The sequence below is a fragment of the Tripterygium wilfordii genome, chromosome 13 (assembly GCF_013401445.1).
Source record: "Tripterygium wilfordii isolate XIE 37 chromosome 13, ASM1340144v1, whole genome shotgun sequence".
In the NCBI taxonomy this organism is placed as follows: domain Eukaryota; kingdom Viridiplantae; phylum Streptophyta; class Magnoliopsida; order Celastrales; family Celastraceae; genus Tripterygium; species Tripterygium wilfordii.
Window position 1 is genome coordinate 14,298,324 of NC_052244.1, and position 15,655 is coordinate 14,313,978.

The 15,655-nt window shown below is 38.0% G+C and overlaps 5 protein-coding genes across 6 annotated transcripts; 2 read left to right on the forward strand and 3 right to left on the reverse strand.

Annotated features, from left to right (window-relative positions):
- Nucleotides 1–561: 561 nt before the first annotated feature.
- LOC120012792 lies at nt 562–4,564 on the forward strand. Its single transcript, XM_038864289.1, has 5 exons — nt 562–897; nt 1,738–1,815; nt 2,872–2,971; nt 3,477–3,619; nt 4,178–4,564. Exons 1-5 carry the CDS (start codon nt 604–606, stop codon nt 4,385–4,387), a joined length of 825 nt encoding a protein of 274 aa, XP_038720217.1. The 5' UTR covers nt 562–603; the 3' UTR covers nt 4,388–4,564.
- LOC120012791 (50S ribosomal protein L1, chloroplastic-like) lies at nt 4,537–7,753 on the reverse strand. Its single transcript, XM_038864288.1, has 7 exons — nt 7,413–7,753; nt 7,085–7,264; nt 6,945–6,999; nt 5,964–6,091; nt 5,660–5,743; nt 5,012–5,137; nt 4,537–4,902 (listed from the first exon to the last, which is right to left on the reverse strand). The coding sequence occupies exons 1-7, from the start codon at nt 7,704–7,706 to the stop codon at nt 4,774–4,776; spliced, it is 996 nt and encodes a 331-aa protein (XP_038720216.1). The 5' UTR covers nt 7,707–7,753; the 3' UTR covers nt 4,537–4,773.
- A 127-nt stretch (nt 7,754–7,880) lies between these two features.
- LOC120012796 lies at nt 7,881–10,161 on the forward strand. Its single transcript, XM_038864294.1, has 3 exons — nt 7,881–8,044; nt 8,126–8,178; nt 9,803–10,161. The coding sequence occupies exons 1-3, from the start codon at nt 7,954–7,956 to the stop codon at nt 9,929–9,931; spliced, it is 273 nt and encodes a 90-aa protein (XP_038720222.1). The 5' UTR covers nt 7,881–7,953; the 3' UTR covers nt 9,932–10,161.
- An 856-nt stretch (nt 10,162–11,017) lies between these two features.
- Nucleotides 11,018–12,518, reverse strand: LOC120012794 (N-terminal acetyltransferase A complex catalytic subunit NAA10-like). Its single transcript, XM_038864291.1, has 2 exons — nt 11,842–12,518; nt 11,018–11,622 (listed from the first exon to the last, which is right to left on the reverse strand). The coding sequence occupies exons 1-2, from the start codon at nt 12,139–12,141 to the stop codon at nt 11,311–11,313; spliced, it is 612 nt and encodes a 203-aa protein (XP_038720219.1). The 5' UTR covers nt 12,142–12,518; the 3' UTR covers nt 11,018–11,310.
- On the reverse strand, nt 12,381–15,290 carry LOC120012789 (serine carboxypeptidase-like 40). Of its 2 annotated transcripts, none has more exons than XM_038864285.1 (6): nt 14,600–15,290; nt 14,297–14,401; nt 13,948–14,225; nt 13,227–13,487; nt 12,927–13,141; nt 12,381–12,825 (listed from the first exon to the last, which is right to left on the reverse strand). In XM_038864285.1, exons 1-6 carry the CDS (start codon nt 15,114–15,116, stop codon nt 12,561–12,563), a joined length of 1,641 nt encoding a protein of 546 aa, XP_038720213.1. In that variant the 5' UTR covers nt 15,117–15,290; the 3' UTR covers nt 12,381–12,560. The 2 variants fall into 2 exon arrangements, with proteins under 2 accessions (XP_038720213.1, XP_038720214.1); XM_038864286.1 differs by having other exon boundaries at nt 12,628–12,826; nt 12,944–13,141.
- Between the last annotated feature and the right edge of the window lie 365 nt (nt 15,291–15,655).

Sequence of the window (15,655 nt, forward strand, 5' to 3'; positions counted from 1 at the left end):
AAAAATTACCTCTTATAAAAGGCTAGAACCTTTAAATAGAAAACCAAACTTTAACTAAACCCTAAAACACTTATAATGCAAAACAAATACTTGAACAACAGAAAATCCTAAAAACCGTAAAACCAACAAAAATGCTAAAAGTGGATAAAATACATCAAAATGTTCATTTTTGTAAGTACCCTTATGAGACGACCCATGAAAAACAAATCTTGCGGGTCCGAGGTGTCCACATAACCGATATATCTAAAAGGACAATATTTGTTAGTGTGTTTGACCCGAGAATTTCAACCTTAAGATCGATTCATTTGGGATTACTTGATGGGCAATACATCTTTTGGTATTTCAATGTTGGTGCACGATTGTATGCCTTCTGGGTTCATCTACATTGATTTTGCATTAAGTTTTTTTTAGTATGATACCACTCTTGCCAATCATGATTCATGAGAGTGCTTACACCGCTTGTTTTTGTGGATAAAACATATTTAGCTGGATGCGTGTCTGCCAAATCCAAATCTGGACCGTTCATTTGCAGCACGTTTGTATTGTTAACATATACCAACATTTTTTTTTGAAGAAAAAAGTTTTCTTTCTTCCAAGCCAACAATGGCTCTCTACGCCTCAGTCTCTGCATCTCCACTCTTCTCGACACCAATACGCCACCGTTCAACGGGTTTCAGGAAATTTCCATATACCTCTGCTTCAATTAGCTCGCCAGCGCCGGAGTCAGCTTCACCGTCGTCGACTCCAAGTGAGAGTAAGGTTTCCCATAAGAACCCATCAAAGCCCTTCGTTGAGTCATCCAGGCCGCCAGACTCAAACTTTCACTACGCGCTTGCAAACCCCAGTGGAAACCCAGTTGTCCGGATTATTCGTTCGGCTGAGTCAAACATTGAGAAGGTAAATTGTGTTAATTTTCCTTTTTTTTCTTTTTCGCACTTTGTGGTCTGCATTTTTGGGTGGGTTTGTGGTTACACTTGGCTTGTGTATGTCTATATATGCATTTGGTTGTTTGATTGCCTGGTTGGTGTCAATTGTTAGATTTTTACGAATGGGTTAATTAAAATTGATAACTTTCAAGGTCATGAAAAGTTGAAACAAGATACAGTTCTGGGATTTTGAGAAATAGTTGCGTACAGTTATGCATGTAAATATGTTGGCAGAATATCCTGTGAAAGTGAAACAATTGGGTTAATGATAGGTGATGAATGGTATGCCAATCCTAAGCTTTGCTCATAATGCATAGGTGATCATGGTTTTGTCCTCCCCTGGCTGCAATCCAAGTGTTTGACAGAGTTACTGATAATGTTTAACGAATATTTGCTTCTGATAATGTTTGACTATTCCTTGAACTTGAGCAAACCTTTGAGATACATTTTATGAAAATTGTTATTGGAGGCGCAGTTGTGGATGTAATAGAGTTTCTGGCGTTACAAGTTACCTAGTTTGCTACTCTTATTTATTCTTTGGATCATTGGATGTAATAAAGCCTCATGAAGATTGGTACAGAGAGAGGAACACCAAAACGTGATACAACTAAACCAATTATCAATAAAGAAGTTAAAAGGATGTTAACCACAGGATTTTTCTATCAGCTCATGTATTGCTCACATTACCATATGATACAGTTAGTACTTCTTGTTGAATGGAGGTGTTTAATTATCTAAATCCTGTTGTCAGATCATTTATGCATATTGTGGTCTTTTAACTTCTTTTTTTCTGCTTTTCAATCGTAAACAGATAATCTTTGACTTCCGCTTCTTGGCACTTCTGGCTGTTGGAGGTTCCCTTGCTGGTTCCTTATTGTGCTTCCTGAATGTATGTTCGTTTACCAAGCATCCTATCTTCTTTTTGCCAAGGATAAAATTATTACTTACTACCTCCGTCCCATTTTAATTGTCCTCTATTCCTTTTTGGGATGTCCCAAAATGCATTGCCCATTTCCATTAATTAAAACTAGTTTCATCCATTTTTCCCATCTTACCCTTATTTACCCTTAAATTGAAAAGCTGGAGGAGCTCAACAGCCAACTCAATAAATGAGGGTATAAATGTCAAATTGAAGGGAGTAATGCAATTTCTTAAACTGTGTGTAAAATTGAAGGGGACAATTAAAATGGGACGGGGGGAGTATTTAATTACATATCTTCATCTATCCTGCCCCTCCAAAAAATAAATAACTAAAATCTTCATCAATCATGCATATGGGAATATTTATCTGGAGCGGTGTCTTTTAAGTTGGTGAATGTTCATATGATTAACAAAGAAAATTTCTTCAAAAACTGTTAGGTTTGAGTCCTATCTCATCTCTGGTTATGTGGGGATTAAAATGTTCTATATGAATATAATTTTGTCATAGTCCTACTGTCCTACTTGGAAATAAAATGATCATACAGGTAAATTTCACGTGTCTCTCAATTTGCTGCGTTCTCCAGAACTATGTACGAAAAAATCTAGACAATAAGACCCTTTTTACCCACACAAACGTTGTTTGGAAAAAGAAAGCAGCTATTAGAACCACTAGGTGGCAGAATTTGGCCCAAACTCATATATGACTTCCATTGAAGTTTTGTGTTATACAAGGTTTGTTGGAGGAGACATAAGTTATGCAATGCTTTCTCTTCCTCAATAGGAAGAATTCATGTGTAACAAAAAAGTTGTCCACACTTATCATGTGCCCTGGTATTGTCAGTTCTAAAAGGATCTTCGTGAAACCAGTATCCTGAAATTTAATTGAATACAATACTTTCCTAGTGAAATTTTACTTTGATGTCTGCTCATCTAGAACAAATCTAAATGAAACACTTGCACTTATTTGGAAGCTATTATGGAAATTTCAATGCATGCACTTTCTGACTGCTTCTGATCTATGTAGGGTTGTGTCTACATTATTGATGCATATAAAGTTTACTGGTCAAGCTGTGTCAAAGGAATTCACACGGGACAGATGGTTCTGCGGCTAGTTGAAGCAATTGGTGAGGTCTCGTTAGATTTTATTTTAAAAAATCTAGCTAAAAGTATGTGTTCAAAATATTCATATTTATTTTGTCCACAGTGCTCTGTTATGGTAAAATTGATTAGTAAACCTTAAGAACCATCATCCAATAATTTCTCTTTGGCAAACCTTATCGATCCATTACATTTACTTTTCTTCATAGCATGCTTCTATTTTAATCCTTATGAAAAATTTAATCTTCTATTGTATATTGACCAAGAATTTTTCAAGAAGAAACACCAAACCTTAAATAGTCTAAGAATGATGATAAGTATATATGGTAAAATTAACTGACACATTGGTCCACTGACTCTGCCAAATCACTATTATTGACTTTCTCACAAGCTTCCTTTCAATCTTATTCTTTTCTTTTTCTTCATTTTTGACTACAGAGGTATTTCTTATTTCTTATTTAAATTTGCAAAATAGTTAATGATATTTCTTAACGCATGGAGGTTCGCTTTAAATGACAATACTTGATGCAGATGTTTATCTTGCTGGCACTGTCATGTTAATATTTGGCATGGGCCTTTACGGATTGTTTATCAGCAATGTGCCACCTGATGCACCTCCCGCTGCTGATCGTGCCCTCAAAGGCTCTTCCTTGTTTGGAATGTTTGCTTTGAAGGTAACTTGTGAGAAATTTTCACTCTGTGCAGTTTTCTCATCAGATACTTCCATCTGCATGAGAAAATCTTTTGTTAATAAACTTCATTAGTATCGTACTTCTCATGTTATTAAGATAGGGAAAAAAAGAGAGGATCGGGGTGGGGGTTATCTTGATGGGGATGGAACCTCTGCAAGCCTGATTATGGGCAATCCCCCAGCTTGATCCGAAATTTTAATAATATACAAACTCTGCGTCACTCAAGGAAGTAAATTGAGGTGTTTACCACATTATGCTTCAAGCCTCCTGCAATTTTATCGTCTTGTGGGTCAGGAAACGAGAAGCAACATTGTATTGTTTTACTATTCCTTCTAACTAAATTAAGTTTCTAAACTGCGGGTAGTGAAAATATATAACTTCTTCTCATTTTTTCCCCCTATATCTGCTGCAAACCCCACTAAATTTATATATTTTGCATTTGCAGAACATTTTGTTACCCTTAAACCACATGATGGGTTTGTTTTTACCTCTTACTATTTGCACAGAAAGGACAATTGATTGATTGTTGTTAATTTGCAGGAGAGGCCAAAGTGGATGAAAATCAGCTCACTTGATGAGCTGAAGACAAAAGTGGGACATGTTATTGTCATGATTCTTTTAGTAAAGATGTTTGAAAGGAGCAAGATGGTGACAATAGCCACTGGAACAGATCTATTGAGTTATTCTGTATGCATTTTTTTGTCATCCGCATCACTCTACATTCTCCACAATTTGCGCAAGTCTGAATAGGAAGGTGAGATCTGATTAGATGTATATGGTACTTGTATGTAATGTAACATTGTTTACACCTGATCGAAAATATTCGAGTTGATTTGTAACGTGCATATATCTAAGATATTCTCTATGGATTTTTATATATCTAGATGGATTGAACAGCATTGTGAAATCAAATGATATTGAAAATCATATATCGACTGCAAAGACTAGTACATGATCTTTCTGTGCATGTTCTGATTAAAATGCAACTGAAAATGTTAACAACCAACCCCACTTCTGGCTTCACTCTGTACATTCCGTCTATTTAAGCATTGGTGGAGCTCTTGTAAAGACCCCCAGAAGGCTGACTGAACAGTTGCAGACATCATATACATGTATACATGTGTTTGGTTCTGTTTTCAGGGAAGCTTGTAGTCGAGCATCTCCCTTATATTTAACCGGATAGACGGCCCCATTGATGAGCATATGTGAGCACTCTTCCAGTAGACTCCTTTGGCACCAGACGGCTTGTTTGCTTCTATTGATTTCTGGGAATAACGAAATGAATTCAGATGTTAAGAGAATGCTATATACAGATAATAATGGAGCTCAAAGAAAGGAAAACATGTTGGAGGGGCGCTGGGTCAGAAGGCATACTACTGCAGCGAGAAAGTTGATGAGGAGGTCTTCCTCAGAAAAGTCAACTTTCCCAAACGGAATGTGAACGATTCCGGTTTTATCAGCTCTGTATTCTACTTTTCCTTTCTTGAATTCTGCTATCGCCTGCAACATAAGGAAACCATTTTATGCATCTAGATCAACAAACGTTATCTACCATAAAACCTATAATATCCACAGTTCCACACCACTCTGCTTTATCAAAAAGTGACCAACCAATCTCCAACTGCCAAAAATGTGATCCACTTGTTTACTTTGAGTTGAGAAGGATTCTAGTTAATGAATAATATATACATGACATCTACCTGAGCTGGTAGAAAATATAGTCATGCCCAAGGTTGAATTAAGAGCAGGTCTCATCGAACAAACCCCACCCAACTTGGAATGAAGGCATTTTTTGGTAGATTTGACAGACAAGCACAAGTACATATGATTCCATGAACTCATGCCTCAGAACGTACTTTTTCTTATTAGATTATTTGACACTAAAACTTTACTAGAAGTACAGATGGTAGACAAAGTGGAAACCACAAATTATATCTGGGACAAGTACGATGAATACATTATGATATTTTTCTAAACGAAAAAACAAAGATAACTTTATGATTAGAGTAGATGGAACCATACCTGAGGTATATGAGTTGTAACAGTACCAGCTTTTGGATTTGGCATGAGACCACGTGGTCCTAGAATCTTCCCTAGGCTGGCAACCTGCAGCAACCATAAGTAATTAGAGCTTACAAATAGGGTCAGCCTTGACAGAACATACTGGGAGAAGGTAAAATAAAATTATGGTTAGCTAACACATGCAAACTGGAATACATATTGTGGAAACTCGAACAGTAGTCGTTTAATTTCAACAAGTAGAGCTACAACTTAGGCATCACTGGAGTTGCGACTAATTGCAAATCAAAGATAATCAGAGTGAAACCTTTGGCATCATATCCGGAGATGCAATCAATTTGTCAAATTCCATGAAACCTCCTTTTATTTGTTCTATCAAGTCTTCCCCACCAATTATATCTGCCCCCGCACTTTTAGCTTCATCGAACTTTTCACCTGCAGTGATTTAGTTCAACATATAATGAACCTGGACAAGAAGAGGCAACACATGCTCAAGAGTGAACCTATCACTCATTAATAATCACATAGAAGTGGCCTTCCACACGACATAAAGCAACACAGTACTTCAGAATGGGTATCAAAAGTATAAGGAAAAGTGTGCATTGTCAGCATATGTGCACAAACACAAGCATGAAAGCTCAAAACCAAAAGAACAGCTGCCCAAAGGCCAATCAAAATGGCTTATGTAGTACCTAAATTGAATGACAATAGCTAATCATAATTGACTCCTGCCCAAAAATGGAGTTAAATCCACCCCTTTCTCACCCCCCATAAACCTAAAATTTGGGCTATCCAGTGGTGGCAGAATCATTGCAATAATGAAATCCTTAAAGTCCATCTGTAATGTGTGGGTAATTCCCTCAACAGCAGTAGCCATCTTAGAAAGCAGTGGATATGCATGTTTGCAGACGAGACTGGAGGACACATCATACCAATTTCAGTAAAGGATACTTGACTGCAATAGTTCATAATAGACATTACTAATCAAACCCAGCGTGCAATGCATATGGCAAGCAATATATTACTCTTCCCTAATAATCCTCTCCCCCCAACCTTGGGCTCTTTCTTCATTCACGCAAACACATTGCTCTCCCAGCAATAAATTAATATATAGATGAAGGAACAAATCTCTAGCCTTTCGACTTATAATTGACTTCTACAAATATATCATCACACATTTTATAATACTATAAGAAGAAAACGTGAACTCCGTAGATTTCACGCATATTCAGTGCCTTCTTATTTTCTCCCCTTTTTTATCCATGAGAAGAAAGCATAGAGTAAGTACCTTGTGTGAGCACAGCCACTGTCACAGTCTGTCCAGTTCCTTTAGGCAAATTTACCTATAAAAAGTACACCAATAAAGATTAGTAATGAAAAAAAAATGATCGGACCATAAAATAAATTACCCAAGTGCTTTGAACTCACTGTTGCTCTCAGTTGCTGATCATTATACTTTGGATCAATGTTAAGACGAAAATGGACTTCAGCTGTTTCTACAAACTTTGTACTTGCCATTTGCTTCAACAAAGATATTGCTGTCTTCAGGTCATACTCTTGTTTGTTTTCTCTCAATCTTCGAATTTCCAAGAATCTCAAAGACCTCCTCTGGTAACACAATTGAATAACACAATTTATCCTCCTTAATCCAATCACCCAAAAATAGACACAGACGAACAGTAAGAAGAAAACCCAAAAACTTGTCACAACAAACAGAAATGAAACAGATCGTCGAACATACTCAAACAACACATACTCTGTCTCTCTTCAATGGCAATGCAGCCTTCCCAGTCCTTGGCTTGGGCGGAGGAGCTGTGGTGCTATCTGTGGCAACAGCAGCCGAAACAAACCCAAACCTGACCTCTCTATTCGAAGACAAACTTAATTTCCCTGATTTACTTTCTCCAGAACCCAACGCCAGAGGGCACAGAGATAAAGCTTTGGGCTTGAAGGAGAGGAGTGTGGGAGTCAGGTCCTGCGAGTGCACAGTAGAGGAGGCGGCCGCGTAGGTTAACATCAGATATGACTGTGCAGCACACGACGCTGCCATGGCCGTTTTTTGTAGAGTCTCAGCTCTGCAAGTGACTGTGTTTCGCTATTTATCCACACATTCAATTCAGGAGGAGATATGGACACGTTAGGAGGATCTTCTTTGGGCCTCGCCCAACTAATATACAAGCCCACTTGGTGAACCACTCGATGAAACCCCCGCATCCCGATAAAACTTGAAAAAACCCCCAAACCTGAAAAACCCTAATAACCACCGGTGCACCACCACTCATACGGCAGACGGAGAGATGACACAAAAGGGGAGTTTATTCAAAGGCCACCAGAAGAAGAAAACAATCCCTCCCAATCGCCATGGAAAGGTCCCTGTAACTCGCAAAGGTCCGTTTCTATATCTGTGCACAGTGGATTTTAATTGAACTTACTCTTTAGTATTAGGCAATCTGATGTCATTATTTGCAGGGAAGAGATTCGTGAAGCCTTCGAAGTCGTCAAAGGATTTGGATGTTGATCGAGTAAGTTCCTTTTTTGAGTCCCAACATCTTCTCTGCAATTTTCGTTGTTTAACTAAATTACTCGTTTCCATATCTTTTACATATGAAGAATATCAGAATTCGGTGTTTAATGCGTAAATTGATTTACACAGTGTTGCTGGGTCAGGAAGTAAGATAGCTTCATTTGTTGTTTCAATTTGAGATTGCTCAAATACCCTTAGACATGTAGCTGCTAGCCATAGAATTAGGAATCACTTTATGTTCATAAATATGGCTTGTACCTGGAGAAGCAATTTGTTGCAAATAAGGAATTTTTGCTTAATGGATTGAGTTGCAATGGTTTCTATGTGAAATTATCTAAAAGATTCAGCTAAGTTGCTAGTAAGCTGAACGTGTTATTTTGATATTAATCTGCTGGTGTCTCGGTAGATCCATCACCCTTGTTGACGACCATTGATGATTGGCAGAATGCAGATTATAAAAAAAATAATATAGGACGATTGGTGGATGATATTGATGTTGGCTCTAAGGTTTAGGACATTACGGGGAGTTACAGTTCAAACGACATAAACCTGTACTTTGAGTTTTTTAACCATGGCGAACTTTTACTGGTTGAGGGTTAAAAATGTCGACTGAAGATATATATTTTTTGCCCAAAGATGGGGATTTTTTTTCCCTTCTCTAGGATATAGTGCAGTGGTTTTCATCACAACTTTGCCACGAGAAACTCATACTGTGGAAATATAATCTTTTTAATGCCCAGTAAGACTGCTTTTGTCTTCGTCAGACTTCATAATGGTAGTGGTGCCTCGTGCAATGGTTAAAATTTTTTTTTTCCTTTGCGTCTTTTTCTATGTAGTAAGTGAAGTTCAAGCTATATAGATAGCCTTGAGGATACCTTTGTGTTCTGGGGGCAAGAAATCCTCATTTTCTTGATGATGGTTTTATTAATCTATTTACCTTTAAAGCATTTGATTTTTAGCAATGGTTTAATCATGGTTCTCTTTTATCAATCATGCTCCTGTGCTTTAATTGCAATTCAGCCAAACTCTAACCACTTGGACTATGTCAAATAGGCATCTTTTTAAGGGAATTATATATCTTAGGGTATATTATGACTATTAAATGAGTCCAACAACTTAGTCGAAAGCCTAAAACTTTGGCGCAGCTGTAAATCTAGGTTTCATGGTTTAAAACTCAAAAACGGCGTCTCCATTTTACAAGAGTAATTTTCGGACATGTTCCCTTCTCAGCCGGCCCCTGCAGTGGAAGCCTAGTGCACCACAGATGCTGTTTCCTTTCATTTCCTTCTGACCTTGGCATGAAAAGTTATGTTTTGCACAATTGATCATTCTCCCTGCCTAAGAAAGGATATAATGTGAATCAGCTTCTAGTGACGTAATTGACTCTTTTATGTGTTAGCATTTTTTGTCATCAACTGCAAACCAGTTATTGTTTTCCCTTGTTTGAAAACTGCCTACGATCATGTCACAATTCTGCTTTTCTTCTTCTTTTATGTGTTAGTTACGAAACGAAGCCTCGAAGCTATTTGTCTCCTTGTGACTCTCTTTGTTGCTCAGATGAATAATCTTAGAAGTTACTTGTTCTAATGATGTCTTGTCTTCTTATGCATTGGCGTGAGCAGGAACTGACCAAGTTCATAAACCAATGTAACGAGGCAAAGGCGGCCACCCTTGCTAACAAGGAAGGTGGCCAACTGAGTATTGTCAAGCCATCTGTAGAGTCTTCCAGTGGAGGAAAGAAAGAATCATAATGCTGCAAAGTACACAATGAAGTGGGAGTTTTTATCCAGATATATGGTTTAACTTTATAAACTTATGTTGAAAACTTGTGCGCTGTAATTTGCTGCTGTTTCATCACTTTTACATTCTTTTTCACTCATTTTTGCATTCGCATTTCCTTATATCTACGGGGGGTTTCAAAGTTTTGTATGCATTATAACTTGTTAGAAGTCGCAGACTCGCAGGGGACAATTCAGTGGTTTTTTTCCATCTCATTATTTTTCTACATGAAAAACATAGAGATTACCTTTACATGTGGTATCGCTCTTGAATCTGCTCTTGTTTGCAACATGACCTTCCAGTTACCAGTCAACATGAATTTCTTTGAATCTGATAGTCTCTTAATGGACAAGGCTAAATCCAAAATTAGTTAAAAGCTGGAAACATATGACATGCTCGGGAATTTAGGAGCTTCATATCAAATGGGACCAGAATAACATCCTAAAAATGACCTTAAAGAAGAAATAAAAGGGCCATCTTTTGTCAGTTTGTATTAGGACAAAGATCATATGGTAGAATGCCACATTTCTTATATCTCCACATTTTAAAAACTACCAACATTATACCAGATGAGAAAATCTAACATATCAACATGGTGAGCTCCTGCTTTACAATGAATACTAATAAAGCAAACAGATCCTTGTTACAAGATGTTAATCAACTATTATCAAAACGTCAGTCAAGATAGAAATGCAGCAACAGTTTTCTCCTTGCCGCATTAAGAGAGCAAAAGTTAAAAACACATGATCCATCAATTCGTGAGGCACCATAAAAACTAAAATAATCTAAAAGCAAAAGGCAAATAAGTTTACTCAAAATGATTTTGAAGCAACAGAACCTACTCTACAAAATGTTACAATTTCCTTTGATTTGTGCTACTCCCATCATTTAGAAAATTGATAACAGGATCAATACTATAAACAAATGAACTTGAAAAGAAACACACAATTTTCTACCCATTAAACAACTTTTTAAATATTTATTTACCAGGCGGGACCAAGGGGAAAGCATAGAAAACACAGACTATAAAACTAAACCCATATAAACAAACCAGAAGGGAATCTGAATGGCATAAGAAGAGCATATCACTTGTAGCTTCTTATGCCGGTACATTCTAAAGCAACTTGAAATACAAATAGAACTGCAAAGGAATTGTTGGAAAAATAATCCAGCAAGAATACCAGAAGAAAGCAGGAAAGAACATTACATAACCATGCCAGTAACAGTAAACATATATCGATGAATCAACCGATCATCGAGTACATTATCGCACACTCATAGAACGTATCGATAAACGCATAGCCATATAAAAATCTAACAAACATGACATAATAACAAAAACTGCAAACCATCAACTGCCAGATTTTGACTCTGATTTTGTACTGGCTTTGGGGTCCGATTTTGCCTCCCCTCTTGGTTCTACACTCCTGGGCTCACCCGAGCAACAACCACCACCATGCTGATGATGATGGTGGTGATGATGTCCATGATGGTGATTCTGCTTACCCTTCAGCTGCTTCCGCATATCATATGCATCCTCTCCATCAGCATAATACTTTGCCTCTACATCATCAATCTTATAACCCAATGTTTCAGTGTACAGATTAAATGCCGCACGATTACTCTTCCTCACGTGAAGTGACACATACTCTGCTCCAAACACCTGCCCCAAATATTTTCATCATCAATTTATGGTACTATCTAGATTAAAAAGAGCACTTTTTCTTCTCAATCGCACGTATATGCACTCAGAGTTGACAGGGCATTGATTAGGCTTTAAGTTTTTATCAGCGGTATCATCTGATCTCATACACACAAGCACAAGCGCACACAGAATTATTGATCAGTAAAATATCCAAACTTTGGAACGAATGCGAAATACCTGCTCCATGGCGGCTTGGGCGGCTTTCATGAGCTTGGTGGCGAGGCCAAGTTTGCGGTGGGTGCGGAGGACAGCTAGAGAGGTAATATGGCCATGGCACTCGTTCGACTCCTCCTCCATCTTGGCAAGGACGTAACCGACGATCTTGCCATTGTAGTCTTCGGCGACGTAGAGAAGCTGGGGCCAGGAGAGAGTGTGATAGAGATAGTACTTCATCTGGTAATTCTCCGGCAGGCAAAGCAGGTTGCAGGCCTGCATCGCAAGCAGGTCGTCCATCGTCGCTTTCCTTATGCACACCATCGCTCCTCGACTATAGGAAACTCTAGGGTTAGGGATTCAAAGCAGTCTACTGATTTAAAGATGATCCCTCGAATCTCAATAGATTTAAGGGCATGATTTCATAATATGGGCTGGGCCTACTTGAGCCGGTTATTGTTTTCATTCCTAAAAAAAGAAAAAACAACTTTAATAAAAATATTAGTATTTTTACATATAACACGGAAATAAATTCATGTTTTAGCGCAATGATTCTTCAACAGCGCATAAAACTCACACAAGAAAACAGAGTTCCTCTGCAACTCTCTCTTTTCATCACTTCAAGTAGTTGTTACTATCCACAATATATGTAAAGGAAAGCATGAGAATTAAAATAGACAATTAAATTCAGCTCCCATACTCCCTCTTTAATTTCCGTCGAAATAAGCAGAACAAGGTAATAATCAGGCATTTCTTGAAGTATCAGGGAGAGGTGTGCCATGAAGGAAGTGTTTGATGAGTGAGAGTGCTCTTATAGGTTGATAACTTGGTACTTCATGCCCTGCTCCTCTTACTGTTGCAAACGTTAACTCTCCTTCATATACTTGTGTGTACCCACCAATCTCACCAGCAATAAACCATGGATGCCATAAAGTCTTTACATCAAGTTTCATCTTTTTAATGGAGTACTTGGTTGAAGTAACTGGTAATACCCCATCTGTATCTCCACTGCATAAAAAAGAAAAGATGATGATTGATTATTTGTTATTATAACCTAAAAACCCTGAAACTTTCGGGATAAAGACTCAGATGATGATGATGATAATTACCTGAAAATCCAGACTCGAAACTTGTTTTCCATTAATTCTTTCAAAACCGGAAGCATGGTGGATGGTCTATCTTTCCAAACTCTACGGATATCCTCGTTGCAGAGCTCCCAGTCATGGGTGAGTTTGGTGACATTAGCATGCATTGCTGCTTGAACATCGCGACAATTAAGATAAGCATGCATATAATATTCACTGCACGGATCAAAGTTGAGAATCTGCATCCCAAAGTATGGAAGTTTATTGTTACATTGAATTTCTCAGAACAAATTTAAGGAATTTTGGTTGATTATGTGAACTTACTGAACCAGGTTTGGGCTTGGCTGTGACACTCTGATTGAAGCAATTAGGGGCATAGATGTTGTAAAGGTCGAAGAAATTCGTATTCTTGAAAGCTTCTTCAACGGCTTTGGTGCACTGGCTAGGCTGCTTCACAGCTTCTGGTGAGAAATCGCAGGATTTTCGAATCTGATACCCTGTGTCATCGGAAATTAGAGCATGACTTTCTAAGTAGTCGAACATTCCTCGATTATCAGTCTCATCGTTGATCACTGCATTTCCAATCTGTGCACGTACTGGCTAATCTTAATTAGTGTTAATATTGAAATGGAGAATGACATGACTAGTTGACGGGAATCTTCCTAAGAGAGAATGGATTATGGGAATGTGTGACTTGACCTAGTGATAAAACCGTGTAGATGTGTTTTTTGTTCCTGTCACATTGAAATTCACATATAAGTGTGTCTTTGTTCCAACCACCGCTTAAGATCCACTACTGAAATAACTAGGATGTTTTTTTATTAGGATCTCTAACATTTTCGATAAAATATCACAAACAGATTGACATAACTCAATTGAGCGATCTACTCTCTCACACAATCAAGGTCTTTTATGGGTTTGACTACTATAGACAACAACCCATAAGAAGAAAGTTCTTCGGGCTCAGGCCCAAAGCGAACTCCATTGATTTGTAGTGTTTGAGATAGATTTTCGAGTAATAATAGTAATAGAAGAATAGACATACCATGATTCCTTTAAGGTTGATCGTGGTATTGTTGGAGATCTTGTTGTGGTGAAGAATAGTTTGAGCAAGTTGAGGCACATAGTGTCCTGCATAGCTCTCGCCAGAAATGTAAAACTCTCTGCCTTTGTATTCTGGAAATCTCTCAAGCCAATTCACTAAGAACACATAGTTATCTGCTGCTGTGCTTCTATCACCAGCTAGATCATCATAATCTGATGTTCTGTTGGAGTATGAAAACCCCACTCCTGCTGGTGACTCAAGAAACAATACATTTGCAGCTGCAAAAATAGATTATTAAAAACAAATTTAGCTTTGAAGAGAAAAAAATATTAATGGGTATATTATATACCGTTGTTCCATGAATATCTGTTTCTGAAAAGGGTTTTGCCGTCACTACGAACCCGGAAAGGTCCAATCTCTTGCATTGCTCCATTGAGAGATGAACAACCAGGGCCTGTAAAATGTCAATTAATCACTTATCCATGCACAAAATGATATAATTGATTAATTAAACACTCTGGCTACCTTAAGTGAGAACACCAAGTTTGAGTAGAAGCAAGTTGGTTTTGTAATTTATCAAGTTTATTTTATAACCAAATGGCATCTAATCTAAGAGGCAAAAACATAGAATATATATATGTATATTATGTACCTCCATTGAGCCAAAGAAGGAGTGGAATTGACTCTGTAGACTGTGGAGGTGCTGCTTCAACAAAGTAGTAATAGAGAGCACGACCAGCTGATTTATCCACTGTTACATACCCACCATAGTGTGCAAAATCCACATTCGGTTGTCCAGGAAGTCTATCAATTCTGTCTCTCTCTTTCAAACCCCCTTGAGACTGGAAATTGGCCTCGTTGATCATAGTTTGTTTGGCGTCGAAAATGCTCGTGTCGATGTGCGAATTCGGGTCCATTTTCAACTTGTAGAGGTTGCTTAGAGCTTGCTCTTGATGTCTCTTGCATTGGGTTGTATTCACAAGTAATGAGACACTAATGGTGAGAAGCCAAAGGTGAAGCAAAAAAGCCCTGTTTTCCATTTTAGAGAGAGACAAGAGACGAAGAGAAGAGAAATGGTTGTGTATGGGTTTTCGAGTTTTGGATCCAAATTCCAAAGTGGCTATATATATAAATAGAGAATTAAAAGTTATCAACACCACACCCATCATACAACTGAATATGCAGCGTTTTGTTTTACCAGGTGCACGTAGTGACTATGAGTGTGCACTGAATAAATCCACATATCCTCTACGCTTTTTTCTTCTCAAGAGAACGTGTAGTATTGTTTCAACCCGTCAAAAAATCGATATGCCAAAAGATTTCTAAAGTAATTTTTAGTATGTACCCGCATATCTTCCTCCTTATTCCTTAAGAGGGCGGGCAAGGTGGAGTCCAGCAAGAGGAGGGACAATCCGACATCTACCAAATGATTATGCTTTTGCACCGATATTTGACCAAACGCATCTTTTGAAGTTTAAACTCCTCCACCGACTTATTTTAAACTCCTCCACCGACTTATTTTACCTTGATTGGTGGAGATGACCATATCATTGACTGCATTTAACTTGGATGGATAGCTGAATGTGCGATTGTCTTTGTGGAGTCTGGTGCAGTGCCTTTATGGATAGCTCAATGTGCGGCTGAATTTGCGGAGTGTGGTGAATCTGCTAAATCCGGCCTCTTTAAGTAGCACTCTTTCTTTTGGTCT